Source organism: Diadema antillarum, unplaced genomic scaffold (genome assembly GCF_040938485.1).
Source record: "Diadema antillarum isolate AM-2024a unplaced genomic scaffold, OU_Dant_1.0 scf00000086, whole genome shotgun sequence".
Classification (NCBI taxonomy): domain Eukaryota; kingdom Metazoa; phylum Echinodermata; class Echinoidea; order Diadematoida; family Diadematidae; genus Diadema; species Diadema antillarum.
Genome location: NW_027270975.1, coordinates 2,007,273 through 2,028,607, shown reverse-complemented (window position 1 = coordinate 2,028,607; position 21,335 = coordinate 2,007,273). Strand labels below are relative to the sequence as shown.

The window sequence follows — 21,335 nt, the reverse complement described above, 5'->3', positions numbered from 1 at the left end:
ATACTGAAAAACAAGGAATGTTAACATGCATTTTAATTTCGTGAATTTCGCGAGAGCCGAGTTTCGCGAAATTAAAATGCACGCTAAAGATCTTGTCTACACTGTTACGGGAGGTTAATTTGGCCTAACGAACCATCATAACCACCGAAATACCCAGACTCTCAAACAAGGTGTTTGGTCGATCTCGGTCATCTTGTCGAACTCTTTTATTTACATATTCCTCCGCGGAACAATCAAGTGCCCAGAAATGATAGTACAATGCACATGTATCCATAACACTTCCCCCCTAAAAGAGTGCATTTAACGTTTTAACACAAATGGACTCTATGTACGTTGGCACAATATTTTGGAACAGCATTGTACATTCCTCTTCCAATTCACTCTTATAACTCCATGAGTTTACCATGGTTGCATCATTATAAGAACACATAAACAAAGTATGCTATGGCTATATCATCATCACAACCTGTGATAAAACATGTACGACTTTAGTACCATTCAACATGTTCCAATCTTACACTCTCGTGAGTTACTGCTGCTTGTGAGTTACAGCATACTGGCATTGCATGTAGTTGTGCAACACTGAATACTGCAATGTTAACTTTCTCAACACCTTAACCTTTATGCAATCATGTTATGCATACAGCACAAACAATACATTTGTACCAAAATCATGTGGTTTCCTCGTTAGAACACACATGCAACATAAATCAATTTTTTACACTGTCATTATCAAATGATTAACCTGTGTACAACGATTATAAAACACGTCATCTCTTCCACAAGCAACTGCATATAATCCAACTGTTGTAATCATACAACCTAAAACCAAAACATCATATTCCATGATATGTGACTTGCATATACCTGTAGACGTTGTATTAGCATCTATTGAAATGTCAAGATATCAACAAATGTCATATACCCTAATTATGTTTCTGAAAACTTGCCTGTCAACATACAAAACACCAAGAGTATGACCTACCTAACAAAGCATCAAATGAACCTGAATGAGATATCCCCGATGATAACCTGTGTGTATACCTGTATACATCCCTGTATAACACAGTTCGCTTAAATACAATTGTACATGCCTGTTGGTATATTGGATCAACTGTGAAATACTGGACACCTTCGCCAAGGCAATGATTGAACTATAACAATGAGCAAAAGCTATGTACATGTATAACTATATAATTTCTGTACCTAATACAGTATACATGCTAATTAAATCCAAAAGGCAACATCCAATAAACTTAGGGTGTATGCCACAACAAATTTAACCAATACCTGTACATGTACAAGTATAAAACTTCAAATACCTGAACGGTACCTACATTACTCGATACATAAAATTCTCTATACAAACAGCAACACTACCTGTCTGAAGTCATTTTACCAACAACTCACATTCTTGACAACTGTTGATGGCTAGTGTAACTTAAAACAGCCTTCATAATGTCTTCTTTTGGAGAGTGACTCAAAGCACAATTATAGCTTGCTGTGTTTCCTTATTAACACAAACATGTCTGAAGATACTTCCTTGTTGTTATTTACACATTCAAAGTGCCATTCATGCTGTTGGCATCACAATTATAGTGTATGCAAAATACATACATAAACATGATGTACACACACTTTCCTGTGTACTTGCAAAACAGAATTACACCTGTTTAAAGTGTCACAAACATAAAATACATTTGCACAATTGTTGCATCTGGCAACAATACAAAATATCGAGATGTCTCAATTAAGCACGGGAGAGTGTGTCCGCGACAATGTTTTCCTTTCCGCGAATGTGCCTAATGTCAAGGTTATACTTCTGTAGGATTAAACTCCATCGCATCAGTCTCTGGTTTTTGTTTCTCATTCTGTTGACGAATGTCAGTGGGTTGTGATCAGTCCACACAACAACGGGTTGAGTTGTGCTGCCCACGTAGACATCAAAATGGCTGAGCGAAAGAATTAACGCTAGGGTCTCCTTCTCAACGGTAGAATACCTCCGCTGGTGCGCGTTAAACTTCTTCGAGAAGTAGCAGACTGGTCTGTCCACTCCATCGTCATCAGCCTGCATCAGCACGGCGCCTGCTCCGACATCGCTGGCATCGACAGCTAGGCTGAAGCCTTTTGTGAAGTCCGGCGCTGCCAACACAGGACCACTCGACAGGATTGCCTTCACTTGGTCAAACGCAGACTGGCATGCGGCTGACCACTGGAACTTCACGTTCTTCCGCAGGAGATCAGTCAAGGGTGCCACAACATCCGAGAAGTTATGGCAGAAGCGACGGTAGTATCCGGCCATGCCGATGAATCTCATCAGCTCCTTCCTCGTCTTGGGAACGGGGACATCTTGGACTGCTCCTACCACATACATGACTGGCTTCGCACTTTCACCTGCACTTCTCTCAACATACTTCTTCAACATGTTGATGTGACACAACCGTTTCTTTTTCTTCCTGTCTGGCGTCTGAATGATGTAATTCACATCACTCAATCTCTCCTCCACGACATAGGGACCAGAGAAGCGAGCACACAGAGGATTACCAGGAATGGGCAGCAGTATCAATACCTTTTCACCGGGACTGAACATCCTTTCCCTGGACCTCTTATCAAACAACTGTTTCATGTTCTTTTGACTGTTTCTCAAATGTCCAGCAGCAAATTCACGTGCACGAGTCAGCCTACCACGGAACGTGGTCACATAATTCAACAAACCGGGTGACTCATCCTCACCCAACAGCTTCTCTCTCAAGACCTTCAATGGACCACGAACCTCGTGTCCAAACACTAACTCAAAGGGACTAAATCCTAAGGACTCTTGCACAGACTCTCGCACCGAGAAAAGCAACAACGGCAAGCCTTCATCCCAGTCCTTCTCGACCTCAAAGCAGTATGTTCTCATCATGTTCTTCAGCGTCTGATGAAAACGCTCCAGAGCGCCTTGACTCTGTGGATGATAGGCACTCGAGGTTACACATTTGATACCCAACTCACGCATCACTTGCTGAAATATCTTTGAAGTGAAGTTGGAACCCTGGTCTGATTGCACCACCTTTGGCAAGCCAACCGTTGTAAAGAACTTCACTAACGCCTTGCTAACGTTCTGTGCAGTGATACGCCGAAGTGGCACAGCTTCTGGAAATCTCGTAGAAGCGCACATCATAGTGAGCAAGTACTCATGTCCAGCCTTTGTCTTTGGCAAAGGACCAACACAGTCTATGATAACTGTGCTAAACGGCTCATCAAATGCTGGTATGGGCTTCAGGGGAGCAGGAGGAATCTTCTGATTAGGTTTTCCCACCACTTGACAAACATGACAAGTCCTACAGAAATCTGAAACATCCCGTCTCAAGCCAGGCCAAAAGAAATGTTTCAAAATCTTGTCAACCGTCTTATTGACTCCAAGATGACCACCAAGAGCTGACTCATGCGACACACTCAAAATGTGTTTACGAAATACTGTTGGGATGACAATTTGGTGAACTTCTCGCCATTCTTCATCACTGGAAGAGTCAACTGGCATCCACTTCCTCATCAACACATCTCCTTTCTTATAGTAGCAAGTCCTCTCACTCAGTGCTTCTTCTTCAGCAAGAGCACTATCACACAACGCTACCAACTGTGGATCATTCTTCTGTGCGTCAATCAAAGAGCTCTTGTTCAACCCAATCTCAGTTTCATCTACAGGCCGAGACTCATTCACTATCTGATGTGATTTTGATGCTGCGGTTCTACTTGCTTCTACATCATCTAACCGACAGAAGAAACTCCCTTCTAGACTCATATCCTCTGGACTAGCCTTCAATTCAGACTCCTCTGATTTTCTAGACATGGAACGTGTGACTACACAAGCTGGGAAAACTTCAGGGAATTCCTGAACCAATGCAGCTGTCTCATTTCCTTCTTTATCCAAAGGGACTGCACTGACCACTGGAATAGTCACTTTGTCTCCTGCAAGATCATTGCCTAATATCAATGCTACACCATCCATTGGAAGTGACTTCCTAACACCAAGGCTCACCCTTCCTGAAACTAGGCCTGACTGCAAATCGACTGTGTGAAGAGGGGCTTCAACGTAACCTCCTTCTACTCCTTGTAACAGTACACTTGTGCCTGTGGACGAAGTTTGCCCAAAAGGAAGGACACTGTCGAGAATCAATGACTGGGATGCACCAGTATCTCGCAGGATGGTAACCTTTCTGGCTTCATCACACCCTACCAATGACACATAGCCTACAGAAGTGAATGGTTCATACTGAGACTTAATCTTGTCTTGATCAGCTGACTTAATCACACTCTGAACTTGTTCACACCAATCACCTGCCGATTCCACTGAACGACTCACCAATCCATTGGGATGAGACTTCTTTTCTTTGTCTTTTTCCTGTTTTTTCTTGTTCAGAATGGGACAATTAGACTTCACATGCCCTGGTTGTCTACAATGGAAACACACAATAGGCTTCTCAGTGTTCCTACCTTTCTTGTCAGTCTCATTTTCTACCACTAGACCAGCTTTCACCTCTGTCTTACTGCTAGAATTTGTCTTGCCAACACTTAGACGATTAGGAGCTGCATATTTGCTTCCTACATACCTGTTTCCATGACTATGGGACAAAGTATACTCATCAGCCACTGTACTAGCTACCAACAAAGTTTTCACTTTCCGTTCCTCAATATGCGAACGCACCTCTTGAGGTAGCGAACTCTTAAACTCCTCTAGTAGCACAAGTTCCCGCAAATCATCAACAGTATCCACGCCTACTGATTGCAGCCAACGAGTGAAGGCAATTTCCTTCACTTTTGCAAATTCTCTGAATGACTGTGACTCCAGTTTTCTACTATTCCTGAATTTTTGTCTGTACGCTTCAGGAACCAAGGCGTACGCGTTCAGAATTGCCTTTTTTACTGTTGCATAATCCTGAGCTTCTTCGCGCGACAGTGAAGCATAAGCATCACATGCCTTTCCCTTTAACTTAGTCTGCAAAAGATGAGGCCATTTTTCTTTCGGCCACTCCATGCTATCCGCCACCTGTTCGAAATGCAGGAAATACCTATCCACATCTCCTTCATCGAACTCAGGGACCATTCTGACATTTTTGGCGATATCAAAATGCCCACCACTGACGCTTACACCATACTCTCTCTCACCGACTTGACGAGCCCTTTCAAGAGAAACCTTCTCTCTCTCTAACTCAATTCTCGCTTTTTCAAGTTCAAGCTCTTTCAGACGTACTTCTACACTCCCTTGCACATCACCAGGGGGACTACCTGATATGCTACGCAATGCCTGGAGGGGAAATACTTCTTCATCTACAAGAAATTTAATTGTCTGCTGTGTAATCTCTGACTTTTTCATTGTGCTCTTCACAGCAGGAACCTTGTAGTTTTCTGCAACACGCAACAGATCAACCTTTTTCAAGGTTAGCAACTCCTCAACTGTGGGTGAATCCACAAACTTCTCAATGGAAAAATCTTGATCTTTCTCCATTCTGCACCAATAATGTACAGTTAATAGTGCAACAAGAAAACCTGACTTCTCACCAGCCAGCCAGCTGAAAAAAAACCCTTTTCAATTGAAGAAAACCAGTCGCACTATAAACAATAACCCGTATGCTATACCACACACGACCCGACTGGGAATAACCCGTGTGCTAAACCACACACAAACCACCGTGGAATAACCCGTGTGCTATACCACACACGAACCACCGTGAAATACCTGTATGCTAAACCACATACAAACCACCGTGGAATAACCCGTGTGCTAAACCACACACGAACCACCGTGAAATCACCTGTATGCTAATCACATACAGCTGTACAAACCGTCGTAGAATAACCCGTATGCTGAACCACACACGAACCACCACGTACGGGACCAACGACCAACGTTTGACCAACGTTTCCACGCAGACACTACAGCAGCGTATACCCAGATTAAACCATCCTCAACACTACGCACGTGCCAAATTAACCCTTTCGATCCCGAAAGAAATACGAACGTGAGTTTCCCTCACGCAGACACAGAAAGACGACCGATTTACATCAAAATGTATACCATATCACTCCGCGTCCATCTCCGTGCATACACACACGTACACACACTACGCCGTAAACGCACCATGCTTTCTCAAATCGTAACACCTTCACATACAGTACACTGTAACAATCACGATGCAAACGACATACGTAGTTGCGCGACGTAAACTGTATCGCGATCGCCCATGTCCACGACATAGCATAGAGTGCTACACACGCTACTCACCGAAATTCATCGGCCAAGCGAGAACGAAAAAACACTCCTGGCATGCCTGAGATAATATCAAACCCGACCAAATCACCTAAGTCCGCAGAAACCCTGCCGAACTCTCGTGACGTGCCCCCAATTTGTTACGGGAGGTTAATTTGGCCTAACGAACCATCATAACCACCGAAATACCCAGACTCTCAAACAAGGTGTTTGGTCGATCTCGGTCATCTTGTCGAACTCTTTTATTTACATATTCCTCCGCGGAACAATCAAGTGCCCAGAAATGATAGTACAATGCACATGTATCCATAACAACACTATATGCACTGAATGTTAGAGGCAACTCACGAAAATTTCAGGCTGCGAATAAGGCCGTCGGCTCCCGTTGGCAAAAATTTCATGCCACGAAAATATTGTGTTTTACAGTAAGCCTTTCTAAATTCAACTAAATATTACAAGGAGAGAAAGCATTGATGTAAGACTAACATGTGTCCAATCGGAGTCCTGCATTGATGGATGAAGCAGCAGGAAGGACATCTTCTTTTTTTTCTTAAATTTCCTATTCTTTGCATTGAAAGCTAACATGCCTTCCCAGTCACCGTCTGAATAAAAGAATTTGATGGAAACACTCGAGTGTCCAACCTTTGCCATGAATTGAAGTCAGTGATTTAGCAACCAAAGCAGCTGTCAAACTGAGTAAAAAGATACTTTTTATGTTAATTCTTTTTTATTCAAACTTCCCTTTTCAACCAGGAGATAATTTAAATGAATTCTTTAAAAAAAAAAAACAACAACAACACACACACACACACATACAAGTTACTTATGCCAGAATGATGTCATATGATAAAACACACACATACTCAAATACACTTTAGAACACATGCAGTTTCTACATGGTTACTTGGCAGAAACCAATACATTACACAGTTCAACATTGTTGAACTATTGAATATGTTTGACAGACCATGCCCTACAACAAAAAGAAAACAAAAAGAGTGTATAGGGGTGTATTTATAGTTCTATCTGCCACCAGTTTCAAGCCAGTTTTCTAGCCCAGAATTTGTGCAAATCAAGACATCTCTTTTGTGAGAAAACAGTACCCTGGGCACTGCATGACTGAACAAGCACAAAATACCACTGACTTGTCAGTCAAGGCCTGGTTTGCACAGCAGAGGCATTTAATGAACAGACAAGAATAGATGGGACACGCAACCCAATCACAGAGCGAGAAGAGATGTATTTATACACATGTAAAGCAAAATATTGACTTGCAGATGAGGTGCTATGAAGGTATGTCCTACTATTAAGTCAGGAGAAAGGTCAAAGTTCATACAGCAACAGAGAAGAAAAGGTTTGTGCTGTGTAGAATGCACAATCATTCCGAATTTGCTGAATTCGTATGTGTCTTTACAATACAAAATAGAAGCAGGACATGGAGACAATGATAATTCTTTATTCTTGGTACTCAATAATATGTCGCCTGAGAGAGAATTTTCCTTCTTTCTAAACACCATTCAACTTCCTGTTCACTCGAAGTTTTCACCTTATTTCTTCTCACCATAATCCGGATGCTACGACTACGCAAAAGTCATTTCAGAGAAGCCATCCCTGACACTACTGACTCACAGCACATTGTAGGTCTGACTCCATTGCTTTAATGCACCGAAGCGACAGTCTCCACAAAGTCCCAGTCCCACAAACAAAAAACTTTGTCTCCGGTCCTACAGACTCCACTCTAGAAAGTTTCCTAACAGGTGCCTGGTCTACAACAGGTCCACTATCGTCACCAGAATTCCACCCCTCCCTCCCACCCTCCCTGCGTGTTATAGCCAGATGCAAACTTGAGATAAATAGATATGACAAACCTATCAAAAGTTGGCAGAAGTGGGAATGATTTTGATGCACGCAACCAACCCCCGTCATACTCCTTACCATACACACAGAAGTCCCCCCCCCCCCCCCCCCCCATACTTCTGGCTACATGGGACAGCCTTTACAGCAGAGGTCATTTTTCAATTTTTCCTTTCTTTTTTTTTTAAATCTGTCAGTGGTGAATGGGTGACGGAAAGGCTGTAGCAGATGACAGAAATTGTTAAATATATAATATATTGCAATCTTCAAACATAAGACAGCACACTACTATCACACTTAGATGTAATAATAAGTAAATCTCTATATTACGTATGTGTGAATGCTTTTTTCCAAAATGATATCACATGGTATTATGCAGAATATAGTTCCAACTTGTAAGAATGGGCATTCTACTCTAACATAAGGTGCCTTACTTTCAAAAGGCATGCACATACATTCACTTGCCCAACAGTAAGTTTTAGGTGTCTTGGCCTAGCAGGCACCTGGGTTTAAAAACTTACTGTTTGGCAAGTGAATGTACATGTAAGAGTCTTGGCTATGCAGGCATGTGGGTTTGTAGTACCCTGCATTCTGTTTGCATATTTTTCTTGAAAACTCACCCACTCAATCATTTCCCCTGTAGCAAACATTTACATAAAATGCATTCAATGCTTTTTGAGTATGCTAAAAAGCTTGTTTCCCCATTTTATGTTTTTATAGCATGGATGGCTATAAGGAATGATTAATAGACATTTTGAAAATAAAGAATTGAGGTTTTGATCGGCAGTAAATGCAACAAACATTTTCTATAAGGGAAAAAGGAGTTGATTACATTATATTACTGCCTTCAGTTTAAACTTGCAATACGTATGACAGAGGTACGTAATACTCAGTTCCTGTTGTATTTACTTTGTGATGAAAACTTTGAATAAAAAACGAAGATCCTTGCAGAGTTTGTTTGATTTTTGCACCTTCAATGGTTCTTCTGCCAGAATTCCACGTATCAAAAACTGATAGTAAGATTCACACCGACGCGAATTAGTTGGATACACCTGTGTGGCCTGTGTGGACATAAAAATCCCATTTAACAGTGTGATCAGCATCACAATCCATATCCTAACACATCTTACAATTATTTCAAAATTATCACAAATTTAAGAAAAAGCTTGATAATTCACACAGCAGCAAGTGTGTGAACGCTGTAGCAAAAAAATCAAGATTTTTTTTTTATCCTGTCATTCAAAGCATGCATGATTGAACTGCACATGAACACAAGGGTGCCGGTCACAATTTTGGTAGATTTTGGGCATGCGCAGTTTGGTCATCAAACTATTGCGATCTGCAATTACAAGGATATTTCTGTCCATCTGAGTGGGCAAAAAAAAAATCTAGGTTTTTGGATCCGATCATTATCCAAATACTTTGTCCATGTGAATGCAGCTATTTCCTTCCAAAGATGACAACAATAACAGTACAACCAATAGACCAGAGTACGCCATGCTCTGACTTCAATGTGGGTAGCAGGATCCACATTTGATTGACATCATTCTGCGGTTCCCAAACCTCAGGGAAAAAGCCAGAAAATTACCCATCCACAAGCCATATACCACTAACTGACGACGGGACTGGTGTTTTGTGACAAAGTTGTTGGAAGACCTCAAGTTCGCAGTAAACAAAGTTCATGTTCAGGTGACAGGAAAAACGCTGGAGACGGAGGGCGACTAGCCTGTGGTATCGAGCGGAGGCAGATCGTACGGTTTATAAGGAATGAGGTATTTTAGCATAATTAATTGTTTCCTAGCTCATGAATTTCAATGTTGTTCCTTCAGCAATTTTAGCAGCAGAGTGATCGCCTTGGGCAGGTATTTTGGGTAATGCTTTCAGTTATCTCTTTTAGAAAGTTGGCCAAGATAAGGCTGAAACTAACTGCTATTAAGGGGTTCCACTATTAAAGGATGCCACTATTAGAGGATATACTTTCATGTGTTCCTTTGTTGGTATTGTAATTGGTCTGTTTAAAAAAATCATAAGTTATCAAGGAATTCATACAGACTTAGCTTTCCTTGTATTTCATGTGGCTGCAAAGACTTATCTTGATGAGCATTATAAATGTTATGTATTTCAAACTAGAACTGTTGTGATCACATTATGTATTAGGCATTGCCCATACTCTTAGCTTGAAAGGAATTCTCAGCTTCGAACAAACTCTTTCTTCAAATGTATCTTCCTTGCAAACATTACGTATCAAACCGAGAAAATAAAATGAATTTAGTTTTATCTTTCTACTTTGCAATGTTGGATACTTTTATTCCTGTACATTAGCCCAAGTCTGGTTGCCACTCAGTGGAGTTGGGAAGGGGGGATGGGGGAACTTTAATACGGAACTATAATTATGTCTAGAGGAGGAAAAAAAAAAACGTGCTGCGTCATAGCAGGGGATTGGTCACAATGACTTCCCTTCTCGTGCAGCCAAAAAAGGGCGCTAAAAATACCCTCGTCGGAAGCGCCACCGCTCTCCGCACTCGTGCAAACTCGGGGAAAGGAAATGCAGCGAGGGGTTTTGTATGTCATTGCGCGTAAAAAAGTGGATCGGTGTGCAGATAGCAGGCAAATATGTAGTAATTGAGTTTGGGACGTGCTGCTCCGAACGGTGCCGCGCTGGCTGCATGATAGACGAGACCTCAAACCATGTCACGGCCTTTCTTCCCACTCTTCTTGATAAATGGGGGCGAGAAATACGAAGGGAAGACTCCAGCCTGTGTGTAATAGCTGGAAGGATGCATTATTGACACATTGACAACAACCTGCTGGAATTGTTCATGTAGCGTCAACATCTCCTGACATCCAGATCAACACTAGAGGGAGTGAAACAAACCTTGACAATAAATATGAATTTGTATATAATTTTTGGGCTTTGTTTTTTTAACAACCTCCAAGTCTCTCTCTCGGCCTTCTGTAAAATTTATCATTTCCTCTTCTTTAAGTTCATCTCTGATTTATAGGCAGATTGCTTTTTTCTTTGCCATTAAAAAACAGATTCAAATGCAACATGCCTGTATGCATTTACCAAGCAAACCACTGAAAAGCTACACAGACATCTAGTATTGAAGGCAGTCCATACTCTTCCACAAGTTTGAAAAGATACAGGCCTTTATTATTGCTACATAAATAGCAAAAGCACAATATAAAGGCACCTCCCGTAATAACGATGTCCTCAGGACAGGCAGTTTCTTTTTTCTCATTTCATTATAGCTGGGACGATCAAGTACATAAAGATATCTAGATAACTTCTTGCCTAGCACTACGCCAACGTTTCTCGAGATGTATGGATGCCAACCGACCAATTTGGGGGCCTGAATTTTTACTTCTGTTATAACAAGAATTTTGTCATTTTTAATTGCATTCGTTATCATGGGAGTGCAAATGCATGAAAACCTCAGATAGGTGTGAGTGCCTTGTACATTTAGTGGAAAGAAATAACAAACCACTGGACTGGCTCAGATTTTGTGGAAAGATTTGCCTAAGAGAACAGCTACACTGTGAGTATATAAGTAAACTGCTACAGAGAGGATATGGGGGGGGGGGGTCTCTGCAGGACAAGACTTGAAACAAATTAGATTTAATTAGTCATTCATTTCCTAACGAACTTCTACAAAGGGTAAGGACAGCATAAACAGGAAGGGGGTCTAGGCTACAGAGTTCAAAGGAAGACTGAAAACAAAATATGACTTATCGTCTTGTTGTTTTTCGTGTCTCTGAATCACAATATACATTGCTTTGTAACCATATTTCTAAATCATATCACCAGTATACCCAGGCATACAAAGTTGAATTTAAAGGAAAATGACATTACTGATCCAATTTTCCTTCTAACAGGAACACCCACCTTACGCTGAACAACGGCAAAGCATAATGGCACTCGAATCTGTCTAAACGTAATCTCTGTCACTCCTTTTAGCTTTGCTTGGAGGATTTTTTTGGCATGCATATTTCATTATTTAGTTTGTTCCAGACACTGAACTGTAAAAGGTAATATTTCTACATAACCTTCATTAACAATTAGCTTGATCACTTATTTCCACTTATTATTGAAAATAATACTTGCATAGCAGTCAAGTAGAGCAAAAGACCTCTTACTGCACCTTCATTGATTGATAAAGAGTAGCTTTTTTTAGTTTCACATAATAATAAACTCATATTCTTGATATAGAAAAAAAAAGTTTAGCAGCCAGCCATTCAGGCTTGTCAAGTCCTGACAGCAACCCAAACAAAACTCTTGCAAACTCTCACGGATTTGGCCAGGCAAGAGCCATGCCGGTGGGATAAGGCATATCCCACGGATCAAGCTCCCAAATCCATGTCTAATCCCTGTCAATCCCACGATAGATCCCACGTTGGGTAAGACCAGTAGGGACCCAAACACGCGCACACACACACACGCACACACACACACACGCACACCCACACCCACACGCGTGTGCGACCTGTCACACATGTGTGAAACGGGAAAAGTCTAAGTCTGTAGAAGGACAGTGAAGAGCATGTTAAGTTTGGGCTTACTCACTGCCGATGGCTGGCAGCAGATACATCCCTCCTTCCCTCTTTTCCTCCACTAATGACAAAGAGAGCTTGATATAAACTGCTTTTAAAGAAGAAATCCATTCCAAATTTTTATAAAGCTCTCTTTTGGAATTTATTCATTTCTTTTTTTTTAGGTCTACATGTATTGTCCAGAAGAGAAAAAACAAGAGATGATGTCAAATGTTCTGGGAGTACATTTTCTATACTTCGTATAAATCCAGAAGTATTCGTTGCATAAAACTTTTGCGATTTGGAACCAACAGCCTTTTTTGTGGCATGAAACTTTTGCGATTGGCATTCAAAGCATTGTGTATAAAACTTTCGTGCATTCTACTTTCAAGAATCTTGGCTCCTAGCGAAGTTCGTGAAAGTTTCATGCAAGCGAAAATTTATAGTTTTGCAGTGTATGCGACATGATTACCTGCTTTTCAAGTGTGAAAGGTTTCAGACATCATGCTGCACTTACTTTTTTCGTATATTTTGTAACTATGTAGACAGACTAGAGGGTGAGATTTGACTAGTTCCAATAAATTGTCGTTGCTATTAATCATAACCCGCCTAAAAGGCTAGTGATGATCTTAAACATTAGGGGGTCATCCCTAGAAGGGGGGGTGGGGGGGGGGGAGTTACGAAGTTACTTACTGTGTGAGAAGACGTCCCACTCCGTGTCATGCGAGTCCGTGACCCTTGAACCCTCAGCGCCTTGAGGTTGTCGGTGATCTCGGTGATGACCTGGTTACTGTCTGGCGTTTGATCCACTGTACAGATGAAGACCAGATTAAAAAACATGAGGTGTGGTGATTGCAACAAAGATAGTATGTAAATATGAAATCTCTGAGGAATCATGACTCTCGAGAAACGAATGCATCTGGGTAGCCAGTTGACTAAAACTACTGTGACCCAGAAATATTTGTGGAAATTTTCATGAATTTTGCAGTCCACTGCATGAGTGCAAAACACAAGAGTATTTATTTTACACCCTCTTTATTACCTACAGGTAATCAGCATTAATATATTTTTACTACCATGTATCACATGTGAAAACTTCTCTTACACAACATAAGCATTTACTGGCTAATGAAATCCTGACATTGTAGCTAGACAAAACAAAAAAATGCCTTGAACTAAGGCCATGATAAGCAGTGAGAGACTGCAAGGGATCGACTTTCCAGAGGAAGTTCATGTTTCATCCTAGCACACATACCAACCAGATTGGTCGTAGTGAAACCAATATGAGACCAAAGCTCCAGTGAGTTCCCTTCATCTGACAGCTAATCATTAAACTGACACCATCACAATAAAATGATAGCTGCAACCAGCAGTCCCATACAACATCTATGTTAAATCCACTGAAATACATAGTCATATGCTTAACTCTTTAAGGCAAAGATGTGGTTACAATGTACAAATTGTAGATATCAGGTTAAATAAATTCCCCTGGGTTTGACCTGCAATCAATGTGCCTTGATGGTGACAGGGTTTGACTCTCAATTTCTACATTTTTGCATGCAGGTTTTCAGATATTACACATCAACCATTATGCACACACACACACATCATATGACACCAGGATTTGCATACTGAGTACTGTAAATGTATTGTTCAAAGTTCATTGACATATGATTATTAGCTACCGAGATACCACAGGGGTCAAAGTTTGTCAACAATGGGTTAACACTGACATAATTTTATGGAAGATAACGTTCATTTCACCGATTGTGCAACATACAGTCTGGCCTCCATTATCTGGCACTCTCTTGTTCAGACTTCTCTATTATCCGAAGCAGTGAAGAAAAAAAAGTGATTTCAAACACTGTTTGTTTGCTTCATTTTACATCTGAGAAGATGGCTAGATAGCCCATATCCGGCTGCACTAGCTGGTCTTCTATGGGGTCCAGTTACATGTGAGGTGGGACCACTTCATCGGGCTATGCACCCTGCTCTTTGCAATGAACGAAAGAAGCGGACTCTTTTCGAGTTTTACATGCATGAGTTGTCTCTCTCCCACACACGGGACCTCCATTTTATGCCCTATCCGAGGGACAGAGCGTTTCTGCCTCTTTACTAGAGGGGACAGGATGATTACACACAACATTGCTCAGTTACAACTCTGGAATCAAACCCCAGTATCGAATCCCGATCTTTCAGATCTGGAGGCAGGCGCCCTGACCAGCCGACTGAACCAAATCTCTGCCCTCTATTAAGACTTAATCAATATACCTCCTACAAAACTCACACAATATGCCTATGATATTCCCTACCAGAACATGTTATGAATTTTACAGTAAAATGTTTCAATTTCATGAGTATGATTTTAAGTAGGGTAGTAAGATTTACAACACTGTAGCGGAGTATACTACCTACGTAGTTACCACTGGGTCGGCAGCCTACTTGTACTCATATAATACACAAACATTGTTTCTCCCATATTCGGTGAAACTGCTTATCCAGATGGGTGCCAGTCTCGAAATGGCCAGAGAACAGAGGTCGGACTATACATCATTAATGATGTTTACTGGAGTTTTACAATGCTAATGCCATTGGGCATGTCCTCAGTGTAATCTTTGTGACGTCAATTTACATCATTTCAAGAACAGGTACACTTAATGTGTATTATGATGAAGAATGAAATCCTCATAGCTACACTCTGAGGAGTCTGTCTACAATGCTTCCCTACATACAATGTATGAACAAAATCATTGAATCAGTAGTCTAGCTATGCATATTTTGAGTATAGACCTGACACTGATTTTGGGCAGGTTTGTACAATGCACAGGTGCACTCATATGAATGCTCTCGCGTCTAGGTACATGTATCGCGTCAAGATATCAGCACTAGGTATCGACACTGAATACCCTGTGCAACAAACAAGAGCCCATGTTAAAGGCACATGGTCCCGGTGGTTTAGTTGAATGCATACATATGCGGGCGCACGGCGCAAGTTTCCTATACAGACCTACGCTATCTACTCCTTTTTAGCGCTTACGCTTTGACCCATTTCCCCGAGTCGAGAGAAGTCCGATCCACTGTAGTCAGTGGTGTGACCCAGTTCGGCTCATGTTTTGGCTGAGGGGGATGACAGCTTCAGCGAACTTCTTTTGTGATGTCATACTAAGAAGTACATAGACAACGAAGACAACGAAGGCAACATTACCTAGCAACACCTACGCTTTTACTCTTGATGACAGCTCAACTTCGGCAAATCTTCGTATCAATGCTAACGGTGATCGCCAGTATCATCAACAGTGCCCTCTTACCCACCGGGGCTATGCGCCTTTAACCCATTGAGGACGGGCTGATTTTGCTACAACACGCATTTCCCATACGGTCTTGTTTCAGATCAATGGTGTAACTGATGGACAAAAGGGCTAAAATTTAGAATTGCTTTTCATGCTTTGAAATGTTGTTGGACATTTCACTTAGGGTTGGTATTTAATGGGAAAAAAAGTTTCAGAGCTCCCGTTTCAATGAAAAGGAAATTACAGGGAGGCAAACTGAAGCGTGGAGCTAATTTCATTAAAAATTCATTTTTCCATTTTTTCACATAGAAGCATAAAAATATTCAACTTCTCTTTCCATCATTATCAATATTTCATGCTTCCAATATAGACTCCAAATTTTAGTCAACATTTTTTGATAAGGAGATGTAATTTTTTCATATTTGAGGAGGAAAACTTAAAATATGTCATTTTTTACAAAATGACCGTTTCTTTTTTGAATTTCTTTATCAAAAATGAGAGAAAATGAATCACTAGTGGTGTATACAAAACATGCTTACGAAGTAACACAATGATAGGTATCACCAGATTTCAGTCATTTTAACTTGTGGTGATATTTTTCTGACTCGGGTGTTTCGGACGTGACTGTTAACAAAATGCTATTGTTTCGGACATGACACAGTAGTTAACATACAATTTAAGTGGAATAACGAAATCAATTTCATTAGAATTCAAATCTTAATGGTGGCCAAGCCACAGTTTATGCACAATTACCCTGTTAAAATGCATTCAACATATTAATAGTATACATGCAGGACATTCGTTTCGGACGTGACACACAATGTTTACACAAATTTGTGTCTCTAATGTTTGATACAAAGCCTTTCACAAAGCCTTGACTATTGTCCTGGCAACGCAACGCACTGTATCCCTCAAGCTTGCCTGCCACATTAAAGTGGTGAGGAAAAGCAAATCTATTACCAAATGTCCTATTAACTTGCTGGAAAAAGCTGTAATAGCTAATTCATGCAAAGCATTCAGTTATCAAGAAGCCTGCCATTACACAAGTCAGTTACAGGTAATGTTGAGATACAGAAGGATTTTATAATAGTGATTCATGTCGCCTACACAAATTTGAAAAAGGTCAGTTTTACAAGTCAGGAATAATGATTGAAGACCACTAAGCTTTATAGATCAGTAAAATCCATAATGTTGTTTCGGACGTGACTCTTAAAAGTTTACATGACACAGAGTGAAATAAAGAGCTTGAAGTACGTAATATAGATACATGTGCATTGTATGCTGCCAAAAACTCAATCAACCCAGATTGTTCTGTACAAGTTTCCAAGAGTCATGAAGAATACAGGATGTACCTGTAGGTAGTTTTATGTCCTAGTGAGTGAACTGTGTTTTGTACATAACAACCAAGTTATGGCATCACTAGGATTTATAATCTCCAATTTATGATTTTTTACACAAATATTCAAGAATCAGTGCATAAATAATATGCATTTGATAAATTGCAACAACATTCTCCTGGTTAATTCAAACACATCCTTCAATTGAAGTAGAGCTCACTTGTCTGCTGAAATTGGTTACTAGCTAGATAGATTACTATAGTTACCTCTAGAACATCTGTCCACTTAACTCCTGCACATGCAAACATGCTCAATTATTCTGTGCATTTATGCATATTCAAAGTGAGGAATGCTGTTCTTTGTATTTTTGATACCTGTGACAAAGATCGAATCATGGCCTCCAAATTTTGTAGAACTGTACTGGAATCAGTAACAAGTAAAAAAAAAAAAATGTTTTTTTTTGTAATAAAATGCTAAATATCCTGACTACCATGATATTTGTGACACTAGGAACACAAGTTAGGTAACATTATGCATACACATACGGCTGTATGTGCCATCAAATTTAAATATATTTATAGGGAACTTTAGCAGGCAAGATCATATTTACATCCCCTTATACCACTTTTAGTTGCCAGTTTGTTTGTTTTGTGTATGTGCCTGTGTAATCATTAAATTCAAGTTTCGTTTTACATTTTCATTCACTTAAATTTATCTATTTACAAGTGCATTGCTTGTTCAAATATATTGCACTACCCTGTCTGTCTATGATGCAATGCCCTTTACTGTATGTGTTGGGACATATATCTAGCTCACTCAGGGATGTACAAGTACAGTTCTTACAATGTGTGTACATGTCCTTTAAACATTCATTTTTATTGGCTATTCTAATGCTAAATCAGCTTCTGGTTGGGAGTGGATGGTATATGATGTGATTTCAAGTTTACATCTCTTTCATTCAATTTGGAGTTTTGATTGTTCTCCATATACATTGTATTATATGTCCATATGCACAACCTGTAAAACTTGACTTGTCATATTTTGGTAGAGCAGATTGAGATGCACAAAAGAATGACCCTTATAGAATTGAGAAGGGGAGTTGTAAAAGTATCTTACTGCTCATAGCCCTCTCCCAGTTATTAGTACTCACACTCTAGTTTCATACATTTTTAATAATATAACAGTTCAACTGCGCAGTGCACTAAGGTGGAACTTCATGGGGGGTGGGGATTGTTGACTAAGGGTAACTTGTCTGGATAGTTACATTTCCAGATCATGTGATTATTCCTAACAAGAATGTTTATTAATGGGGTGCAGTTTATCTGAAATCAGGATTGACCCTACTCATACACTGTACAAGTAGGGAGAGAAATCTGACATTTTGATTTTCACAGTATTCTCAGTACTACAGTTTGTGTGTTTACAGAAGTTGATGTAACGAAATATCAATGAATTATTAATGAAACTGATTCACTATTCACAACACTTTAGCATGACAACAATTTAATAACATACATGTACTGCTGCAGCACACTTACGAGTCGCTGTTCAATGTATTGTACAGACATATAACATGTGAATGTCCAATGAGAACATTATGCAATATACATGTCCATACATGTATCGGATATTCTTGACAAATAAAGGTGAAAAAGAAAGAAAAATAAGTAATGGTAAGTTAATTTTTTTCCAAATAGTTTGCCTTGCATTGGTATTGCAATTAAACTGACTTAAAACACAAATGGATATGAGCAAAATTGTATAGAATTCAAGTAAAAAGTAATGTTAACACTAATGTGTCACGTCCGAAACAGTGTTTATTATAATGCAAACATTTGTTGCTTTTCAAACTACCAAGAATTTAAATAAACTGCAGAGAGACTATGTAAGAGATATCAAATATGAGTTACATACTGAAGATATTACACATATTTCGAAACTCTACTCCCCATTTTCCCTGCTGTGGATGAGGAAATGAAAGACACTCAGTTATCCCAATCCTAGATTAAATTTAGGCATACTTGTGTCTCTGGGCAAGTAGGTGCCGTTAAATAATGTTAGTTGTAGTTCATAATACATCTTGTACCCTGTAAATGATAATGATACAAGAAGAATGAGTGAACAAATGTATATTGTTGTGTCTGGTCCATTTGTCTAAATAGGTTGTTAACACGTCACGTCCGAAACACCCTTTGTTTACATTCATTACTCCAAAATGTACAAATGAACCTGAGCTGACATAATTCATGCATACATATAACCAGTGTGTTGTTATGAAAGTCAGACAAGCAACTAATTACCTGGTAAGTCTTTTAGTGGAGAACCTGACTTGAAAGTTATCATGTGTATGTTTCAGATGTGACACGGTGTTTCGGACGTGACATGTGTTAACGGAAAACGTAAAATTCCCAGAAAATTTTTATTAACATACGAATACTTTCCTAATATTCACAGACTCTTATGAGAGTAGCAGTGGTGATTTAGAAATGGTGAAAACTGTTTAGTTATGTTTTTTGGTATTGATTATCTCAATTTGAAATTTGTTTCGGACGTGACAAAAAGTTAACGGAAAATTGTTAACAAAAATGTATTTTTGAATGTTTTCTATTCAAGCATGGGTGATGCCTTTATACTGCTACATGTACATCTACACATCATTGGCCATGCATTAAATAATGATTTGATGCTCTCTTTTTGAATTTACTTATTTCAAGCACTAATTCTACTAGACCCTAATTTGTTAACGGAAAATGTCACGTCCGAAACACCCCTTTAAATGTAGTGTCACATGCACATACGAGATGTTGTAGTGTTCCAATAGTGATAGGTATTTAGTATGACTCCTCCTCTTCTACAACAGCAATAATAAGATTTTAATTTTGGAAAGCTTCATAACATAATATTGATTACCCTAAAACCTTGTAAAATTTGTCCCTGAAGAATGGCACTTTTGGACCACATATGCCTCCCTGGCAAGGAGATGAATTGACCACACAAGTTTGTTATGCTACAGGAGGTAGCACTTTTGGTTCCCTTTCAAACCACCAAAGGAAAAGGGAATACGACTTTGTACTTATTTTTTAGAGTTCATAAAGTAGTCATTTTCAAAGTTACACCATTGATCTGAAACAAGACCATACACACTTGCCCAAGTATACTCTGGACTCCTCCTCAACGGGTTAAAACAGATGAGATTCGAGGGAAAAAGACGAAATACCAAGCACAATTTCAACAAGTGTTAAAGCATTACGGCTTTCCAAGCAAATGCTACTTTGGAGTCATATGATACCATCATATTCCTGATCACGGCTACACTCTATATAGAAGGCATACCATCCAGTCTCATCCTTGTAGTTGTATGGCTGCTAGATTCAAACAGAAGACACCCACAACTTGCCAAGGAGCTGTTTGATCATTCTGAAGACTGACGGCAGAAGTTCAATCACACCAGTGCGGTTAGCAAAGGATCCGTTGAGGTCAGGGCAGGAGACAAATTTTGCCGGGCAAACCCCCAAAGCACCTTGGAGTGAACTAACAAATTTGACACAATAACCAGGACGAGTCTGCATCCCACAGTGAGCAACCACCCCATGTCGCCAGCCCACAATAGCTGAGCCAAACCAGTTTCATTTCCACTCTTTCGTGCTGCGGTCAAGCATGACAAATTCCAATTTCATTTGACAAAATACTTTGTGTAATTATGGGTCTTCACAGTTGAGGGTTTACCTTTCTCAACAGCTTGCAATTTCCCACCACGAATGAGGAATTCCTCCACAGGGAAACCACAATTCAAGCAACCTGTGATATGCACATTCTAAGAAATTTATCACACAAGAATTCACAAGCAAGCAGCAAAATATTTCAGTCCGTCTGCTTTGACTGTGATATGAAATATCAACATATTTGCAGCGGACACAAAGGCATTTGTACAATACCAATGTGCAAATATACAAAATATGTATAGAATTGGAATCTCTCATTTCACTGCATATCTCTACTCAGTATATTGTGTATATTTATACACTACCAAGAAACGAAAGACACTACTGGTTAAATGCATTTGATCTGCTCAAA

General features: G+C 39.9%; 1 protein-coding gene across 1 annotated transcript in view; it reads right to left on the bottom strand.

Moving 5' to 3' along the window:
• LOC139717991 (mitogen-activated protein kinase kinase kinase 3-like) overlaps positions 1–21,335 on the bottom strand; it is a 117,545-nt gene that overhangs the window by 14,797 nt on the left and 81,413 nt on the right. The window contains exon 4 of the mRNA XM_071629480.1: positions 13,328–13,443. Coding sequence (XP_071485581.1) covers positions 13,328–13,443 — 116 coding nt within the window. The remainder of the gene's footprint in view (positions 1–13,327; positions 13,444–21,335) is intronic.